The sequence below is a fragment of the Anomaloglossus baeobatrachus genome, chromosome 5, assembly GCF_048569485.1.
Source record: "Anomaloglossus baeobatrachus isolate aAnoBae1 chromosome 5, aAnoBae1.hap1, whole genome shotgun sequence".
In the NCBI taxonomy this organism is placed as follows: Eukaryota; Metazoa; Chordata; class Amphibia; order Anura; family Aromobatidae; genus Anomaloglossus; species Anomaloglossus baeobatrachus.
Genome location: NC_134357.1, coordinates 478,512,229 through 478,533,233, shown reverse-complemented (window position 1 = coordinate 478,533,233; position 21,005 = coordinate 478,512,229). Strand labels below are relative to the sequence as shown.

General features: G+C 45.9%; 1 protein-coding gene across 1 annotated transcript in view; it reads left to right on the top strand.

Annotated features, from left to right (window-relative positions):
• LOC142311866 (cholesterol transporter ABCA5-like) overlaps nt 1–21,005 on the top strand; it is a 214,307-nt gene that overhangs the window by 24,762 nt on the left and 168,540 nt on the right. Inside the window, exons 3-5 of the mRNA XM_075350671.1 lie at nt 500–713; nt 8,383–8,538; nt 8,629–8,726. Coding sequence (XP_075206786.1) covers nt 500–713; nt 8,383–8,538; nt 8,629–8,726 — 468 coding nt within the window. The remainder of the gene's footprint in view (nt 1–499; nt 714–8,382; nt 8,539–8,628; nt 8,727–21,005) is intronic.

The following is a 21,005-nucleotide window of genomic DNA, read 5'->3' as shown; positions in this document are numbered from 1 at the left end:
AAAAAAAAGGTAAGTAAAAATGTTCTTGTTCTAAAAAGAAAGGGAGGAAAAAACAAAAACTTAAAAATGAAAATAGGCTTTGTTAGTAAAGTGTTAATAATTTCTCTTCATTGACATTTCTGGATATAGTATGGCACTGTACAGACTTTTAAGTAATTAGAGCAGAGAAGAACAGGGTGTGTGCTACAGGTATAACAAACACAAGTGCAGTCATGTGTAACATGCTGTGATAGCCACTGATTTTACAGGGAATATCTAGGTACAGCCCTGCCAGGGCCTTCTTCCTTCAACTAGGTGTGGCCAGTCATGATCAGTGTGGACACTCCACCCAGTAAGAGGCAAGAGGGGTGTGGCAGAGATTGATTGATGAAGATATCAGACAGCTTTGTGAGCTGAGAAGAGGAATGGGAGACCAGGCTGCTACAACATGAGATATAGTCTGATTAATATGGACGATTACTTTTACCAGCTATTTATAGCAATTGTTGTTTTTTTTCAGGAATGGGTGCAGAACTTGGCATTTGTATTGTTAATGTTCATGTTAATCACAATTGGGGAACAGAGTGCGCTGGAAAAATTAGATCGCTCCCCTGCAGCGGAGCTCGGGGCTTTGGATGGATTTAACACTTCCGGCATTACGGTTGGATATGTCCGTAGTCCTCCGTCCACCAGGGATATCATGAAGAAGGTGGCTGAGAACAGCATAATTCCAGGTAGGTGAACAGAAAGGCCAAAGAGATTGACGCAAAATTTTGATTGGATTTTACTTATAGAATACAGTTTCAAAAACAGAAAAGAGGACGCCCATAAAGATAAATTATAGAATCCGCCTGCCTGGACCTGCTCCGACGTAGAAGCATGAGGCTATACCCTTGTATTGTGATTGTGTGTGGTGGGCACCAATATGTGTGCTGTGCTCTACACAGAGGACACAATTACTTGTGGTCATTACAAACATTGCTTTATTGTATCGTCACCATCTTGGCTCGAGGCCTCTGGATCTTTAATCGACTTCCACTCAATATCAATTTCTGAACAAGTTGCAAGATGATATAAATCCTTCAGCAAGCGATGCGTCAAGTCTTGTTTTTATGTTTCACCATACGGGTGTAGTTCAACATCATATCCATGTCCATTGAGTATGCGGTGGACCGTCGTCATGGCTGATAATTTGTGTAAGGAGTCATTAGTGACCAGTCTTGGCTGTCATTGTCTTCTAGCAACAAGGTTTAACTCTACATCCATTGTGGTGCACATGTAGTGTCTCAAAAAGATTTTGAAATCGAGGTAAACCTCACCATTGTCTTTGATGCCATCACTAGTGATTGGCAATTTCAATAAAAGCCTCTAAAATTTTCCGTACTTGGAGTTTTAGTTAAGTCGTCTCTCATACTCTTTTTCATCTTTTACACTGTCTGTGCTCTTCGCACTTTCTTAGATTGTTGAGTTTGGACACAACAGGTACTGTCTGAAGAGGGACGTATGCTGTCCGTCTCCTCTATTCGGAAATAGCATCTTCTAACAGGTACCTGCCAGAAGAGCAGTCTACTCCTCCGATATAAGCTGTGCTCTGTGCTGAGCTTTTTCTTGTCCAGGAGGAGTTTGTTTTGGTCAGTCCGTGGTCTATAACACATGGACAAGACAATATTTGGGCAAGGAATATTTTGTTTTCTAGTAGGTACTTGCCCGAAGAGAGGTCTACTCCTCCAAAAGATAATGGCTCTGTGCTGAGCTTTTTCCAGTTCAGGAGGAGCTTGTTGTGGTCAGTCCATGGTCTATAACACACATGTCTATGGACAACTTTGTCTTTCAGTAATAATGGTTGGCTTTAGTGCACATTAAGCTTGTTATGTTTTGAAATTGGGAGATCGTGTGTCATAAAATGACATAACTGACCTCACCATCATCTCATTGTCTCTGGGTGCAGTCACTAGTGATTAATCAAGTGGCCGACCCTTTTAATAAATCTTTGAAACTTTTTCTACTCACAGTTTTATTAGAGTTGTCTGTCTCCATTACATTTCATTCCGTCCCTCACTATATCTGTGCTCTTGGCACTTTTTTGGAGCATTGTAATTGTACGCATCAGTTACAGTACTGAGGAGGGACAGGTACATGTGGGCTACAACACATGTACAAGACAATGTATGGGCCAGAAATAGTTATTTTTCAAGAAGGTACCTGCTTGGGAAACAATCTACTGTTACGGGGGGCTGTCTGATAATAACTGAAAGGAGTATCAGACAGTCAGGGTCCACCGTGCAAAGACTTTGCTGCAGACTATGGCAGAGTGCAATACCTCTGTTAACTCACAGAAGAATATAATAAGTAAGTAAAGCAATTCCTCCCTTACTTGGAGGGTGTGTGGAATGATCTCTGTTAACAATCACAGAGACAAAGGCAATGTGTGCGAAATGGCACCTACCTAGGTCCGCTCTTCTAGTGGTGCAAAAGAGACGAACAGCAGCGTAAGCCGCACAAAGCTCCTACCTGCGTTCGCTCCACTAGTGTGCGAGGACACGAACCACTAGATATGGCACCTGCCTAGGTCCGCTCTTCTAGTGGTGCAAAAGAGACGAACAGCAGCGTAAGCCGCACAAAGCTCCTACCTCTGTTCGCTCCCCTAGTGTGCGAGGATACGAACAACTGCCAGACGCAGTATAAGGAACGTTACCCTAGCGGCAACGTCCACCTACGAGTAGAATCACAAGGCCCAGCCAGACCATGTGCCTCAGGCACCTGCCTATGTCCGCTCCCCTAAGAGGTAAGGATACGGACAGCAGCCGAAGCTGTAAGGTATAAGAACGCTACCCTGCCGGTAGCGCTCACCTAGCATAGACAGAGGAATGCCTAGAGGAACGCGCACAGAGCGTCTACTCATATGCATGAACCAAGAGGACTGAGCACCATGCGGCGTGTGTCAGGGTCTTATATAGACTCTGTGCCTCATCCAAGATGGAGGACACCAGAGCCAATCCGCTGCCAGAACGACAGGAGTGACGTCATGCTGGCCTATCACCGAGCAAGACGTCACAAGCACATGACCAGCGACCAATCGGCATAGAAGGTGTCAGAGACATGTGACCTCGTGTCAGCGATGATGTCACCCGCACATGTGCAATGGCTCCAAGATTGGACTTAGTCTCCGGCGCTCGCACATGTGCAGTAGCAAGAAATCTGGACTTAGTCTCCAGCGCTCGCACATGTGCAGTAGCAAGAAATCTGGACTTAGTCTCCAGCGCTCGCACATGTGCAGTAGCAAGAAATCTGGACATAGTCTCCAGTGCTCGCAGCAACCGTAACATCTACTATGATACACGCTGGACTCTGTTCTGAGCTTTTTCAGTCTTAGAAGTGTTTGCTGAGGTCAAGTCCATGGTCTATTACACATGGACAAGACAATATATAGGCCAGAAATAGCTATTGTAACAAATAGGTACCTGCCTGAAGTATGGTCTACTCCTCCGTTATATGCTGGGCTCTGGGCTGAGCTTTTTCCAGTCTAGGAGGAGTTTTTTGAGGTCAGTCCATGGTGTATAACACATGGACAAGACAATATATAGGCCAGGAATAGTAATTTTTTCAGTAAGTACTGGCCAAAGAAATGGTCTACTCCTCCGTTATATACTGGGCTCTGTACCGAGCTTTTTCCAGTCTAGGAGGAGTTTGCTAAGGTCAGTCCATGGTCTATAACACATGGACAAGACAATATATAGGTCAGGAAAAGTAATTTTTCCAGCAGGAACTGGTCAAAGAAACAGTATACTCCTCCGATATATGCTGGGCTCTGTGCTGAGCTTTTTCCAGTCTAGGAGGAGTTTTCTAAGGTCACTCCATTGTCCATAACTATAACACATGGACCATATAATATATTGGCCAGGAATAGTTATTTTTCCAATAGGTACTGGCCAAAGTAATGGTCTACTCCTCCAATATATGTTGGGCTCTGTGCTGAGCTTTTTCCAATCTAGAAGGAGTTTGCTGTGGTCAGTCCATGGTCTACAACATATGGACAAGATAATATATGGGCCAGGAAGGTTTTTTTTCTTCAAGTAGGTATCTGCCCGAAAAACAGAGTACTCCAATATATGTTGGGCTCTTTATTGATCTTTTTCCAGTCCTTGAGGAGTTTGCTGAGATCAGTCCATAGTTTCTAGAACATATAAACAAGATGCCATGTTGTTCATCCATGTGAACGGGAGTCCTGATCGTGAGATTGAGTTAGATCCACAGTACAATGGCATGAAAGCGATGGATACTACAGATGGCAGATGTATGGATAATCATCGCCGCGGTGGTTTCTGGAGAACAGGGGAGCGGATTTCTTCTCATCTTTTCCAGTTGTACCCCTTTTAGAAGCCAGTCTAAAGTCCTCTCTTTCCATCCACATTGATCATGTGTCTCCCATACATCAAAAATCCTGGGAGCCGATACATCTGACATCCATAAAGGTTTCTTGTCAATGTCGGAGGCAGCGGTTTGTGTCCCACCTGCACCAGCATCTTCACATATATGAAGGTGTGAGAAACAAGAGCGAGACTGGAGTCCAGAAGTAGTTGCGTAGCAGGATCCATTTTCTCCAAAGCATCCAGACAATATGGCACCTATGTGTCAATTCCTTTTTATTTCTAAAGCAAATGTCATTATGACCAAGCAGTGATGTCATAAGCACCAAGTTCCAAAGTCATCCTCTGGAGGGTTGTATTGTGATGTCATCACTTCATGGCCAACCATGGTGCTAACCAATGAATCATAGAATATGGAATTGGACCAAGAAACCCCTGGATTGTTAACACCTGGGCAGAAGATGATGACACATTTATATTTCTGCCATTTTATTTAATTATTTTAGATGAAAATTGTCTTAAAGTTATTTTGTATCACTTTAATAAATCTAGAATTACACAATAATGTGTGGACAAATTGGAGATTTGAATGACACCATTCACTTTACCATAAAATTTACTGGGAAAAAAAATCCAAGTGGGGTGGAATGGTGAAAAAAAAAACCAAATTCACCATATTTTGGGGATTTTACTTTTTTGATATTCATATTTTGGGGATTTTATTTTTTTGATATTCTTTACTTTTTACAGCGATACCAAACTTGTAATGTTTTTTATTATTTTAGTGGCTGCAAAAAAAAAATCAGAACTTCGGAAAATAAAAAATTGGTTTGTGTAGCTTTTTCTGTGTAATTTTTATACACCAAGATGACGATTTTTATTTGTACCACCTTGAGGTACATTTCATATTATCATTGTTGAGGATAAAGAATTGAGTATCCAAAAATACTTAATTCAGCCATTTCATAGACTCAGTTATATAGTTCAGTAGATGTGAACTAACACACACATTTGTGAATGCTTTTGTTTCTTACTAACATGTATATATGTATATTGCATATTCAGTGTATTTTCCTTAGACACAGTATATACCACCACATGTAATTGTAAAGATGGCTGCTATTTCCTGTTCTCCACCCAAGACAGATGGACAAGGAAAATTCCTGGAGCCTAGACTGACCAATCCACGGAGAATATGCAGATCTCTCTACGTCATGAAGCCCTGACCTACGATACTTGATTGGACCAAAACTTTTGTTCACACCCCCTTACTGTTTGGTCTAGAGTTTCTTTCAAACAATAAAAAACACACTTGGTTAAGAGCCAGTCATGGAGATAGATATAACTGACTTGCTGTGCAGTTATTTATTCTCGTGTGCACACATGACATTTTTAATTAGAAGCAGCAGCCGGATATCGAGAGATCCTTTGAGTCTCATCATCATCGTCATTCTGAACTTGACATCATCACTTTCTATTACGTATTTTCCTGGAAGTGCAGTGTCCAAAAAAACCCACAAATCTACTGTAGCTTTTTAAAAACTTTTTTTTTTGGTTCTGTGGGACTTGAAGTAATGATCGCTTACAATTATATTTGTTCGATCGCTTTACTTGGAAATTGGACAGCACCTTTGATATCTATGCAGAGAATCCCTTTATAGTATACGCACGAGTACTTTATGTTTCTTGCTGTTGTTATAGATAAGATGCCAACTATAAATACAACAGGATCAACCATTCACAATAGTTGATGGTCATATTTCACCTCCCCCTCCCCGCACAGTGATCTGTGCACAGATTTCTGACCATCCCACAATACATTCACATAAAAGTCAGTGAGTCAACCCGTTATCATAGACAGCATTTCAATCACTGATAACACCTCTATATACAGTAGATAACACAGTATCCACCATTCACTGAAGATGATGTCACAGCTCACCTCCTCCTGCACAATGACTGATAACACCTCTATATAGTAAATAACACAAGATTCACCATTCACTATAGGTGATGTCACAGCTCACCTCCTCTCCCTCCTGTAAAATGACTGATAACACCTCTATATACATAAGATAGCACAGGATCCAATATTCACAATAGGTGAAGGTTGAACTAGATGGACCTAGGTCTTTTTTCAACCTAAGTAACTATGTAACTATGATGTTGTAGCACAACCGGGCAAGGGGTTAAACTTGTTACTCGTCGCCGGGCCTGGTGATGTCGCATCTTGGGATATCACTGGTGGCCCTACCTGGCTTCGTGGCCCCAACATGTACAATAAAGAATGGGGGTGATGATGGTGGAGATTTGTCTAATGACGCCACCTGTGGTACGTGGCCAGGGATTAGCCGCAGCTGCTGTCGCTGTCGTCCGGGGCTAATGGTTATAGCAGCAAAGATAGATCTGCCCCCCACAGGAGGAGCTGGCCCCGGAGTGGATGATAAGGGGCTTAGTAATGGCGGGCGCTGAAGCGCGGGGCGCCAACGCCGGCAAGGACAGACGGGCACAGTCTCTGCGGGTTCAAGGTTTCTTTTACTCACAGTCCTGGTTTACCCGGGAGATGCCGGTCACCGCCGTGATGGGCCCCAGTTGATCCCGGATCCGTTTGAGGTTAGAACCTCCTTGCTCTTCTAGAGGTGGCTCCCCGTGGCCTGAAGCTTCTTGGGAACCCTGGTTCTTGAAAAGTGTTTGCTCCCGTCCCATATGCAGGTGCCACGGGTCCGTGGTGGGGCCGGACCTGGTTCACGATTCCGGACCCTATCTAGAACTGTGCTCCAGGAACTGTGGTGGCTGGAGGGACATGCAATCACCCTGGCCTGCAGATTTTGATGGACAACCTGAAGTGTAATCCACCCTAGGATTCTGTGCACCCTGTTCTGTGCCGGTCCCGAGGGAGTAATGAAGCTCTCCTTTCGGCGACCGTATTGACTCCTACGTCCCATTAGAGCCACCGGTAAAACCCGACCGCTCTTTTCCTCTTATGCTGGAGAACTCCTGACTGTTGTGTTGCTCCTAACTCCCCCTGGTGGCTGTTCCTGCCCCGGTTCCCTGTTGCTAGTGGGTGTCAGCCACCTATGTTTGGTAACTACCTTAAGACCCAACCCTAGCCGGTCCCCAGTGGGGAGGCCAACCTGGTTGTGTGTGTGAATCGGTATGTCGTGGAACTGTTAGCGACCTCCTCTGGATCCAGGATGAGTACTGCACCTTAAGTGAGGTGCAGTACCCTGTGGTGACTGAAGCCTCAGGGGCGCCACAATGTCACAGCTCACCTCCTCTTTCTCCTGTAAACCAACTGATAACACCTCTATATACAGTAGATAACACAGTATCCACCATTCACTGAAGATCATGTCACAGCTCACCTCCTAATGCACAATGACTGATAGCACCTCTATATACAGTATATAACATAAGATCCACCATTCACAATAGGTGATGTCACAGCTCACCTCCTCCTCCTGTAAAATGACTGATAACACCTCTATATACAGTATATAACACAAGATCCAGCATTCACAATAGATGATGTCACAGCTCACCTCCTCCCATTACTATACAACAACTGATAACCCCTCTAAATACAGGAGCTAATACAGGATGCACTATTCGCAATAGATGATATCACAGCTCTCCTCTTCCTACTTTCTATACAGTGACAAACTCTTATCCAGTACCTGTACTCATTTATGCTCTATTTTGACTCCCACGTTGTTGTAGCCGTAGAGAGTGCAGAGATAGCAGTTGCTTCTGGAACCATTAGTGTTGCATATGATCGGGGGTCTCTATGTCAGATTTTGGATTGAGGTTCATGAACGTCAAGATACTCCACTTACTTCCAAAGAGTCATGAGGAAACATTTAAGGAGACAACCTATAAATTGCACAATGACATGTTCAATATATTTATAGATTGTGTGTATACAGTTCTGACTTTTAGTGCCCCACTGACTGCTGGGCTGGTTATGGTGGGCAGCAGTAGTCACAGGGTCCTTCACCGTCCTCTCGCTTCACATATGTCATTTTATTTTTTACAGCAGAGAAATTTGTAGAATATGCAGATGAAAGGGAATTACTGGACGCCATGAACAGCAACCTGACGGTGGCCATTGTTTTCCAGGACTCATTGCACTATCAAATCAGATACCACATGAAGGATATCACCCTTCCCAATGACTACCTCTCACACATGGGTAAGGGAATCGGTCAATGAATAGTCACTCATCAGTTTTGCATATTTGCACCCCTAAGATAAGTCTAATGATGAACGTTTCTTTTTTCAGGAAGCTGTCATCTAGAGTTAGATTATTGTATTCCTTTAGTATATTGGAAAAGTGGGTTTGTTTCATTGCAAGCAAGTATCGACTCCGCCATCATTGAAGTGAGTGAATTTTTTTTATTAATACTTTATGCTCCTTTCACCTCTATAAACAATTTTAAGGGTTGTTTCAGAAGTACATTATTATTATTATTATTTTATTTTTTTTCCTGACTTCCCCTGTAACCGGAGCTGAAATATTAGGCCCAAGTCCCAGAGGAACCACATGTTCCTGGGATGGATAATCTCCATCTAACAGCCAACAATTGAGCAAGAAATGCTAAAGATATTGGGGGGGCCATAAGTGGTTAAAGGAATTTTTCCCCTAAACGTTTGTACCCGACTCTTGAATTGCCACCTTTTGGGGGCTTGTAAAATTCACTGATGGTTTTTATGCCCCAAATTCATTAAAATTGTGGGTGCAGTGTATACATTTTTTTCATAAAATAAAAAGTGATTTTATTTCCTCCAGAATTATCTGACCTCCTGATGACACACGCTACAATGGGTGTCACGATGGTGACTTCACGGCTTCATCAGAGTTCATTGGGAACTCGAATGACCTCCTGGACGTCACTGCACACATACTGCTTGCTTGCTGAATACTCACCTGTCACCGGCGATGCTGTCCTCGGTGATGCTGTCCTCGGCGCTGTCCCCTGCGATGCTCCTGCTTCCAGGTCCGAGGTGCAGTGAATATTCAATGAGCATAATTAGTGGGGGTCAGAAGCAGGAGGCAGCAGAGCCAAAGACAGCAGCGCTGGATACAGGTGAATATAGAAAATCATTTTATTTCACAGACTCGTGTTTTCTCTGGTACGTCTCACAATGATGTTACAAAGATCACATCAGTGTGTGATCCGTGTGACACCCGTGATGCCGGAGAAAAAACAGACATGTCTCCGTGTGTATGTGTGGGGCCACGCGGGGTCACATGGTCCGTGTGAAAACACAGACGTGTGTGTAACTCCAGAGAATACCATGGGTATGTGTGGCATTCGTGTTAAAAACGGATGTCACACGTACCTAAAACACGGACGTCTGAAACCATACTTTTTCTGTGTTAGTGATCACTTTTCCTTTGCCGAGATAGTCCATCCACCTCACAGGTGCTGATCAGACAGCATGATTTTTGCACAGGTGTGCCTTAGGCTGGCCACAATAAAAGGCCACTCTAAAATGTGCAGTTTTACAGTATTGGGGGTCAGAAAACCAGTCAGTATATGGTGTGACCAGTATTTGTCTCATGCAGTGTAACTTATCTCCTTCATATAGAGTTGATCATGTTGCTGCTTGTGGCCAGTGGATTCTTAAGGGGGCTTTACACGCTACGATATCGTTAATGTTTTATCGTCGGGGTCATGTTGTTAGTGACGCACATCCGGCGTCATTAACAAGATCGCAACGTGTGGCACTTTTGTGCGACCTAAAACGATCGCAAAAGCGGCCAAAATCGTTAGCCGTGGAGAGGTCGTCCTAAAACCAAAAATCATTTAACGCTCATACGCGATGTTGTTCCTTGTTCCTGCGGCAGCACACATCGCTCCGTGTGACACCGCAGGAGCGAGGAACATCTCCTCACCTGCCTCCACCGGCAATGCGGAAGGAAGGAGGTGGGCGGGATGTTACGCCCCGCTCATCTCCGCCCCTCCGCTTCTATTGGACGCCTGCCATGTGACGTCGCTGTGATTCTGCACGACCCACCCCCTTAGAAAGGAGGCGGATCGCTGGCCAGAGCCACGTCGCACAGCAGGTAAGCCTGTGTGACGGGGGTGCGCGATTTTGTGCGCGACGGGCAGCGATATGCCCGTGTCGCACAAAAGATGGGGGCGGGTATGATCGCTAGCGATATCGGCAATGATATTGTAGCGTGTAAAGCCCGTTTTAGTCCACTCCTCTTCAATGGCTGCGAAGTTGCTGGATAATGGCAGGAACTTGATCACGTTGTCGTATATGCCGCTCTAGAGCATCCCAAACATGCTCAATGGATAATTATCTTGCCCTATCTCTTAACATTCATACTGTGCCCTGCCTGACCACAGAGTTTAGCACACTGAATTTTGTGATAACAGCGCCCCCGCGCCTCATTGACTATCCTTAGTCTGCCCTAATCAGCCTCCTTAACACAAAAAGAAATGGTGCTAATTTGTGCAAAAACAAAAAAGTGGTCACAGGTATATATCAAACATAGGGCAAAAATTTAGTCAGACTGGATCTTGGATGCGTTCCAATATGCAATTCCAGACATGCGCGAACATGATCCCAGTGCGCTATGAATGTTAATAGCGGTGTGTTCCAGCATGGAATTTAGACGCCTAACATACAGGCGCACTGAGGACCGGATAACAACAACAGTTTCCGGTGCCATTGTTCTAAACGCGGGGGAGCGGTAAGGGCTATGGGGGAGCACATGGGCATAATATTTGATGTAGCTATTTGTTAACTATCACCCTATAAGTGGAAATGGGTGAACCCATAGTCATAAGAGGGCTATTTAACTGTAGATAAATAGTCCGTAGCGAAATATATCAGACTGGACATCCTGCTGTCATGATACTGCACCGTCCTGATGAGCCATGTGGGGAAACACGTTGTGGCATTCTATGAAGTGACTTTCTGATAAGAACCTTTTCAATCCTCATATCATTGTCTGCTGTATCCAAAAGACAGGCTAATCAATTTTTTGTCCTGTGACGACTATTTTGTTTTTGCACAAATTTGCACCATTTCTTTTCCTTTATCTAATAGAGTTGGTCGGCTAGTCGACGAGGAGCGAGGGTGTCAATACAATACCGCACATCTCAAAGTGCCAACCTCCACAGTCAGGCAGTGCATAGTATAGCGGTTAAGAGAAAGGGCAAGATGCACCTCCATCCTATTTTTTTTATTGTGGCCAGCCTAACGCACAACTGTGCAATCATAATACTGTCTAATTAGCATCTTGATATGCCACACCTGTGAGGTGAAGGATTACCTCTCCCTATTCTATTCACCTCTGTGCTATAAACGTTTTTAATTTTCTATTTATAGTTCTCCTTTTTTCATGTATATCTAATAATATAATTGTTTTAAGGGGTTATTTTCAGTTCAGCCAATTTTACAAAGGCCCTTTAGGTTAATCCGTTTTCTGTTTAAAACTTTTACTGTGGCCAGCCTAAGGCACACCTGTGCAATAATTATGCTGTCCTTTGAGCATCTTGATATGCTACACCTGTGAGGTGGAAGGATTACAAGGATTACCTATTTCTATTCTGTGCACCTCAGTGTGCTATTTTTTATTGTGACCATCCTAAAGCTGGTGTCACACACAGTGACAACGACGTCGCTGCTACGTCACCATTTTCTGTGACGTTGCAGCGACGTCCCGTCGCTGTCGCTGTGTGTGACATCCAGCAACGACCTGGCCCCTGCTGTGAGGTCGCCGGTAGTTGCTGAATGTCCAGCTTCATTTTTTGGTCGTCACTCTCCCGCTGTGACACACACATCGCTGTGTGTGACAGCGAGAGAGCGACGAAATGAAGCGAGCAGGGAGCAGAAGGCGGCGTCTGGCAGCTGCGGTAAGCTGTAACCAGCATAAACATCGGGTAACCACGGGAAGACCTTTCCCTGGTTACCCGATATTTACCTTCGTTACCAGCCTCCGCCCTTGCTGCCAGCGCCGGCTCCTGCTCTGTGCACATGTGGCTGCAGTACACATTGGGTAATTAACCCGATGTATACTGTAGCAAGGAGAGCAAGGAGCCAGCGCTAAGCAGTGTGCGCGGCTCCCTGCTCTCTGCACTGTGACATGTAGCTGCAGTACACATCGGGTTAATTAACCCGATGTGTACTGTACCTAGGAGAGCAAGGAGCCAGCGCTAAGCGCGGCTCCCTGCTCTCTGCACATGTAGCACAGCGACGTTATGATCGCTGCTGCGTCGCTGTGTTTGACAGCTAAGCAGCGATCATAACAGCGACTTACAAGGTCGCTGTTACGTCACAGAAAATGGTGACGTAACAGCGACGTCGTTGTCGCTGTCGCTTAGTGTGAACCCAGCTTAAGGCACACCTGTGTAATAGTCATTTTGTCTAATCAGCAACTTGAGATACCGCACCTGTGAGGTGGATGGACTATCTAAGCAAAGGAGAAGTGCTCACTAACACAGATTTAGGTTTTTGCAACAGCTATTTCAGTTTCATATATCTAATAACTGATGGACTCAGTAATATTTCTGGATTGCAATGAGGTTTATTGTACTAACAGAAAATGTGCAATCCGCATTTAAACAAAATTTGACTGGTGCAAAAGTATGGGCACCCTTATCAATTTCTTGATTTGAATACTCCTAACTACTTTTTACTGACTTACTGAAGCACTAAATTGTTTTTCTAACCTCATTGAGCTTTGAACTTCATAGGCAGGTGTATCCAATCATGAGAAAAGGTATTTAAGGTGGCCACTTGGAAGTTGTTCTCCTATTTGAATCTCCTATGAAGAGTGGCATCATGGGCTCCTCAAAACAACTCTCAAATGATCTGAAAACAAAGATTATTCAACATAGTTGTTCAGGGGAAGGATACAAAAAGTTGTCTCAGAGATTTAAACTGTCAGTTTCCACTGTGAGGAACATAGTAAGGAAATGGAAGAACACAGGTACAGTTCTTGTTAAGCCCAGAAGTGGCAGGCCAAGAGAAATATCAGAAAGGCAAAGAAGAAGAATTGTGAGAACAGTCAAGGACAATTCACAGACCACCTCCAAAGACCTGCAGCTTCATCTTGCTGCAGATGGTGTCAATGGGCATCGGTCAACAATACAGCGCACGTTGCACAAGGAGAAGCTGTATGGGTGTTACGGGGGGCTGTCTGATAATAACCGAAAGGAGTATCAGACAGTCAGGGTCCACCGTGCAAAGACTTTGCTGCAGACTATGGCAGAGTGCAATACCTCTGTTAACTCACAGAAGGATATAATAAGTAAGTAAAGCAATTCCTCCCTTACTTGGAGGGTGTGTGGAATGATCTCTGTTAATAATCACAGAGACAAAGGCAATGTGTGCGAAATGGCACCTACCTAGGTCCGCTCTTCTAGTGGTGCAAAAGAGACGAACAGCAGCATAAGCCGCACAAAGCTCCTACCTGCGTTCGCTCCACTAGTGTGCGAGGACACGAACCACTAGATATGGCACCTGCCTAGGTCCGCTCTTCTAGTGGTGCAAAAGAGACGAACAGCAGCGTAAGCCGCACAAAGCTCCTACCTGCGTTCGCTCCACTAGTGTGCGAGGACACGAACCACTAGATATGGCACCTGCCTAGGTCCGCTCTTCTAGTGGTGCAAAAGAGACGAACAGCAGCGTAAGCCGCACAAAGCTCCTACCTCTGTTCGCTCCCCTAGTGTGCGAGGATACGAACAACTGCCAGACGCAGTATAAGGAACGTTACCCTAGCGGCAAAGTCCACCTACGAGTAGAATCACAAGGCCCAGCCAGACCATGTGCCTCAGGCACCTGCCTATGTCCGCTCCCCTAAGAGGTAAGGATACGGACAGCAGCCAAAGCTGTAAGGTATAAGAACGCTACCCTGCCGGTAGCGCTCACCTAGCATAGACAGAGGAATGCCTAGAGGAACGCGCACAGAGCGTCTACTCATATGCATGAACCAAGAGGACTGAGCACCATGCGGCGTGTGTCAGGGTCTTATATAGACTCTGTGCCTCATCCAAGATGGAGGACACCAGAGCCAATCCGCTGCCAGAACGACAGGAGTGACGTCATGCTGGCCTATCACCGAGCAAGACGTCACAAGCACATGACCAGCGACCAATCGGCATAGAAGGTGTCAGAGACATGTGACCTCGTGTCAGCGATGATGTCACCCGCACATGTGCAATGGCTCCAAGATTGGACTTAGTCTCCAGCGCTCGCACATGTGCAGTAGCAAGAAATCTGGACTTAGTCTCCAGCGCTCGCACATGTGCAGTAGCAAGAAATCTGGACTTAGTCTCCAGCGCTCGCACATGTGCAGTAGCAAGAAATCTGGACATAGTCTCCAGTGCTCGCAGCAACCGTAACAGTACCTCCCCCTCAAGGGCCCCCCTCCCGGCGACGCAGGTAATCGGCAACTAAGTCGGGAGCATGGATAGCCTCCTCAGGCTCCCAAGAGCGATGTTCCGGGCCATAGCCCTCCCAATCTATCAAGAAGAACCTGCGCCCTCTAACCATCTTAGAACCAACTATGGCTCGTACCTCATAGCTAGAGCGAGAGGAATCAGAGGCAGGAGAGTGCACTTCACGAGCGTGAGGTAAAATAGCCGGCTTTAGCAGTGAGACATGGAATTTGTCATGAATCCTAAGATGGACAGGTAACTTCAATTGATAGACTACAGGATTTACCTGTCGAAGAACCTCATAAGGACCCAGGAAGCGAGGAGCAAATTTGACAGAGCTCACTCTAAGTCTCACGTGTTTTGCAGAGAGCCACACAAAGTCCCCTGGATAAAAGACAGGAGCCGGGCGACGAAACCGATCGGACACCGTCTTCATACGGTCCTTAGCTGCTTGGATCGACTCTTGAGTCCGATCCCAAACCTCTCTGGCATTAGTTGCCCAGTCGGCCACAAGAGGAGGAGGTGCAGCAGCGGGAAACGGTACCGGTACCCTAGGGTGTTGCCCATTATTGAGTACGAACGGTGTCTGCCCAGTGGCCTCAGCCAGCGAATTGTTAAGGGCAAATTCTGCCCAGGGTAGGAGGGAGGACCAGTTATCGTGGTTCTCAGCAACAAAGTGTCGAAGGTATATAATCATAGATTGATTGGTACGTTCAACCAAACCATTAGTCTCCGGATGGTATGCCGAAGAGAGATTCAACTCAATTTGCAGAAGGCTACAAAGATCTCGCCAGAAACGGGAAGTAAATTGCGGGCCTCTATCACAAATGATACGATCTGGCATCCCGTGAAGCCTAAAGACATGCTTGAGGAATAGTTTGGCTAGTACCCTGGAAGATGGGATTCTCGATAACGGTACGAGATGAACCATCCGGGAGAAATGGTCCGTAATGACCCACACAAATCTATGTCCCTGTGAACATGGAAGATCACCCACAAAGTCCATGCCTACCACCTCCCATGGTCTATCTGGCACTGGTAAAGGATGCAAGAGCCCAGCCGGTCTCTGCCGTAATGGACGGTTGCGAGCACACGAGTAGCAGGAACCGACATATCTCTTGACGTGGCTGGCTAAGTGTGGCCACCAATACCACCTCTCCAGTAACTCTCGTGTCCGCCTAATACCAAAATGCCCACCCACCTTTGAGGTGTGGGCCCATGACAGTATATCATTCTGTCGATCAGGCGGAACAAAGGTCTTGCCCGGTGGGATTTGGTCTAACGTCACAGGGGAGAGCGTATGAAAAACCCTGGAGGGAAGGATAAGACGAGGTTCGTCAATCTCTTCCTGGGTAGAAAGCATAGAGCGAGACAGGGCGTCTGCCTTGTTATTCTTACTCCCAGACAGATAGTTGATGGAGAAGTGAAAGCGGGAGAAAAACAAGGACCAGCGGGCTTGGCGAGGATTCAGACGCTGAGCGGTTTGTAAGTACGTCAGATTCTTATTGTCTGTATAGACCTGGAAAGGATGTTTCGCTCCTTCCAGCAAGTGACGCCACTCCTCCAAGGCTAATCTCAAGGCGAGCAGTTCCCTATCCCCAATGGTATAGTTTCTCTCTGCCGGTGAAAAGGTTTTAGCAAAGAAGAAACACGGCCTTTTTCTACCTGCACCGTTCTTTTGATACAAGACCGCACCAGCACCCACTGAAGAGGCATCAACCTCTAAGAGGAAGGGCTTATTCTCATCGGGTCTTTGAAGAACGGGAGCAGTTGAAAAGTGTCTTTTTACTGCCTCAAAAGCCTGAGATGTCTCAGTAGACCAGGCTTTGGGATTAGCACCTTTCTTAGTCAAGGCCACCAAAGGAGCCACCAAAGTAGAAAAATGGGGTATGAACTGCCTGTAATAATTTATGAATCCTAAGAAGCGTTGCACCGCCTTCAAGGAATGAGGTTCGGACCATTGCAGGACAGCAGAGAGCTTCGCAGGATCCATAGCCAGACCCTCTTGTGAGATAATGTAACCCAAAAAAGGCAATGAGGACTGCTCGAATACACATTTCTCGAGTTTAGCAAACAATGAGTGCTCCCTTAAACGGGAAAGGACACGAACGACATCCTGACGATGAGTCTCCAGATCAGGAGAAAAAATCAGGATGTCGTCCAGATACACCACTACTGAGGATAACAGTAAATCCCTGAACACATCGTTTACGAAGTCCTGAAATACTGCGGGTGCATTACATAACCCAAAAGGCATGACGAGGTATTCATAGTGACCGTCTCGGGTGTTAAAAGCGGTCTTCCATTCGTCACCTTTTCGAATTCGTACCAAGTTATACGCACCCCGCAGATCCAACTTCGTAAAAACTTGAGCTCCTCTCAGTCTGTCAAAGAGCTCCGAAATTAAAGGTAATGGGTATTTGTTCTTTATTGTGATTGCGTTGAGACCCCTGTAATCTATGCAGGGACGCAAATCACCCTCTTTCTTCCGAACAAAGAAAAACCCAGCTCCCGCGGGAGAGACAGACTTACGAATGAACCCCTTCTCTAAACTCTCTCTTATATAGGTCGACATGGCCTCCGACTCAGGTATCGACAGGGGGTAAACCCTGCCTTTAGGTGGAACCGAACCTGGGATAAGGTCTATGGCACAGTCATACGGCCTATGGGGTGGAAGAACCTCAGCACCCTGTTTGGAGAACACGTCAGCGAAATCCAAATAGGGTGTAGGTATGGGAGAGAGATCAGTTGATGCAACCGCAACGACCTTAGGTGGTAAGGGAAGACATCGGGACTGACATTTCGAACCCCAACTAATAATGCTGTCAGACTCCCAGTCAATGTGAGGAGCATGAGTCCGAAGCCATGGAAGACCCAGAAGGACGTCGTCTATACCCTCAGGCAAAACAAGAAAAGAAATCTCCTCTATGTGACCCTGAGACAGGGAAAGGCGCAAGGGAACTGTCCTCAATGTAATGGAGTCAGACAACATAGTTCCATTAACAACACGGACAGGAATAGGCGCCTCTAACATGATAGAGGGAATATTGTGTCCCTTTACAAATCCTGAGGACACAAAAATCCCGTCAGCTCCGGAATCCACAAAAGCCATAATAGGCCATGTATTCTCAGATAACGAGAGCTGACCTGGGATACAACACTTAGAGGGTGCAGAAGACGTCTCTAGTAACCCCCCTCTAATGGTTACTAGGCCAGGGAGTTTCCCTGACGACTAGGACACTTGTTGGCATAGTGCCCAGCCTGACGACATACGTAACATATAGGAGGACCAGACTTGCGTAGTCTGGAGAACGTATGACCTAACTCCATAGGAGTGGGAGATGTTTCAGATGCTGAGGAAGATGGTAGTGGACCCTCAACAACTGGAATAGCCCGATGCTTAGGGCGTGAGGAAGAGACCTCGAGTCTACGTTCCTTATGGCGTACATCGATCCTCGTTGCTACTGTGATCAAGTCCTCCAGAGAAGCAGGGACCTCACGAGTAGCAAGGGCATCCTTGACATAGCCTGCCAACCCTCTCCAGAAGATAGGAATCAACACCTTCTCTGGCCAATCTAGTTCTGCCACCAGAGTTCTAAAAGCAATGGCATAAGAACTAGTGGATAACGAACCCTGAGATAGATCTAACAGACTCAGGGCCGCATCATGGGTAACCTGCGGACCCATGAATACCACCTTAAGAGCATCAAGAAAGTCTTGATGTCTCAGAGTAACCACATCAGAGCGCTCCCATAGGGGAGTCGCCCATTCTAAGGCTTTGTCCTGAAGTAAGGAGATGATAAAGCCTACTCTGGACCTCTCCGTAGAGAAGCGAGAAGAGTTGACCTCTAGGTGTATCTGACACTGACTAATGAAACCACGACATGATCTGGCATCGCCAGAATATCTGTTTGGCAGAGCAAGTCGAGGATCATGTGCAGATGTCACCATGGTCTGAGGTTTATCCTCTATACTCTTGAGCCGTGACTCAAGTACTTGTATGTAACGGTGTAACTGCTGATATTCTGCCATAACTGCCAGACCCTTGGCTCAGTCCTAATGTTACGGGGGGCTGTCTGATAATAACCGAAAGGAGTATCAGACAGTCAGGGTCCACTGTGCAAAGACTTTGCTGCAGACTATGGCAGAGTGCAATACCTCTGTTAACTCACAGAAGGATATAATAAGTAAGTAAAGCAATTCCTCCCTTACTTGGAGGGTGTGTGGAATGATCTCTGTTAATAATCACAGAGACAAAGGCAATGTGTGCGAAATGGCACCTACCTAGGTCCGCTCTTCTAGTGGTGCAAAAGAGACGAACAGCAGCATAAGCCGCACAAAGCTCCTACCTGCGTTCGCTCCACTAGTGTGCAAGGACACGAACCACTAGATATGGCACCTGCCTAGGTCCGCTCTTCTAGTGGTGCAAAAGAGACGAACAGCAGCGTAAGCCGCACAAAGCTCCTACCTGCGTTCGCTCCACTAGTGTGCGAGGACACGAACCACTAGATATGGCACCTGCCTAGGTCCGCTCTTCTAGTGGTGCAAAAGAGACGAACAGCAGCGTAAGCCGCACAAAGCTCCTACCTCTGTTCGCTCCCCTAGTGTGCGAGGATACGAACAACTGCCAGACGCAGTATAAGGAACGTTACCCTAGCGGCAACGTCCACCTACGAGTAGAATCACAAGGCCCAGCCAGACCATGTGCCTCAGGCACCTGCCTATGTCCGCTCCCCTAAGAGGTAAGGATACGGACAGCAGCCGAAGCTGTAAGGTATAAGAACGCTACCCTGCCGGTAGCGCTCACCTAGCATAGACAGAGGAATGCCTAGAGGAACGCACACAGAGCGTCTACTCATATGCATGAACCAAGAGGACTGAGCACCATGCGGCGTGTGTCAGGGTCTTATATAGACTCTGTGCCTCATCCAAGATGGAGGACACCAGAGCCAATCCGCTGCCAGAACGACAGGAGTGACGTCATGCTGGCCTATCACCGAGCAAGACGTCACAAGCACATGACCAGCGACCAATCGGCATAGAAGGTGTCAGAGACATGTGACCTCGTGTCAGTGATGATGTCACCCGCACATGTGCAATGGCTCCAAGATTGGACTTAGTCTCCAGCGCTCGCACATGTGCAGTAGCAAGAAATCTGGACTTAGTCTCCAGCGCTCGCACATGTGCAGTAGCAAGAAATCTGGACTTAGTCTCCAGCGCTCGCACATGTGCAGTAGCAAGAAATCTGGACATAGTCTCCAGTGCTCGCAGCAACCGTAACAATGGGAGAGTGATCCGAAAGAAGCTGTTTCTGCAAGAACGCCACAAATAGAGTCACCTGAGGTATGCAAAAGCACATTTGGACAGCCAGTTACATTTTGGAAGAAGGTCCTGTGGACTGATGAAACAAAGATTGAGTTGTTTGGTCATACAAAAAGGCGTTATGCATGGAGGCAAAAAAAACACGGCATTCCAAGAAAAGCACTTGCTACCCACAGTAAAATTTTATGGAGGTTCCATCATGCTTTGGGGGCTGTGTGGCCATTGCCGGCACTGGGAATCTTGTTAAAGTTGAGGGTCGCATGGATTCAACTCAGTATCAGCAGATTCTTGACAATGTGCAAGAATCAGTGACGAAGTTGAAGTTACGCAGGGGATGGATATTTCAGCAAGACAATGATCCAAAAACACCGCTCCAAATCTACTCAGGCATTCATGCAGAGGAACAATTACAATGTTCTGGAATGGCCATCCCAGTCCCCAGACCTGAATATCATTGAAAAGCTGTGGGATGATTTGAAGCGTGCTGTCCATGCTCGGCGACCATCAAACTTAACTGAACTGGAATTGTTTGGTAAACGGGAATGGTCAAATATACCTTCATCCAGGATCCAGGAACTCATTAAAAGCTACAGGAAGCGACTAGAGGCTGTTATTTTTGCAAAAGGAGTATCTACAAAATATTAATGTCACTTTTATGTTGAGGTGCCCATACTTTTGCACCGGTCAAATTTTGTTTAAATGCGGATTGCACATTTTCTGTTAGTACAATAAACCTCATTTCAATCCAGAAATATTACTCAGTCCATCAGTTATTAGATATATGAATCAGAAATAGCTGTTGCAAAAACCCAAATTGTTAGAAAGAAAAAAGGATAACATTAATAGGGGTGCCCAAACTTTTTCATATGACTGTATATATATATATATATATATATATATACATATACACTGTATATTATCGCAAATGATGAATCAT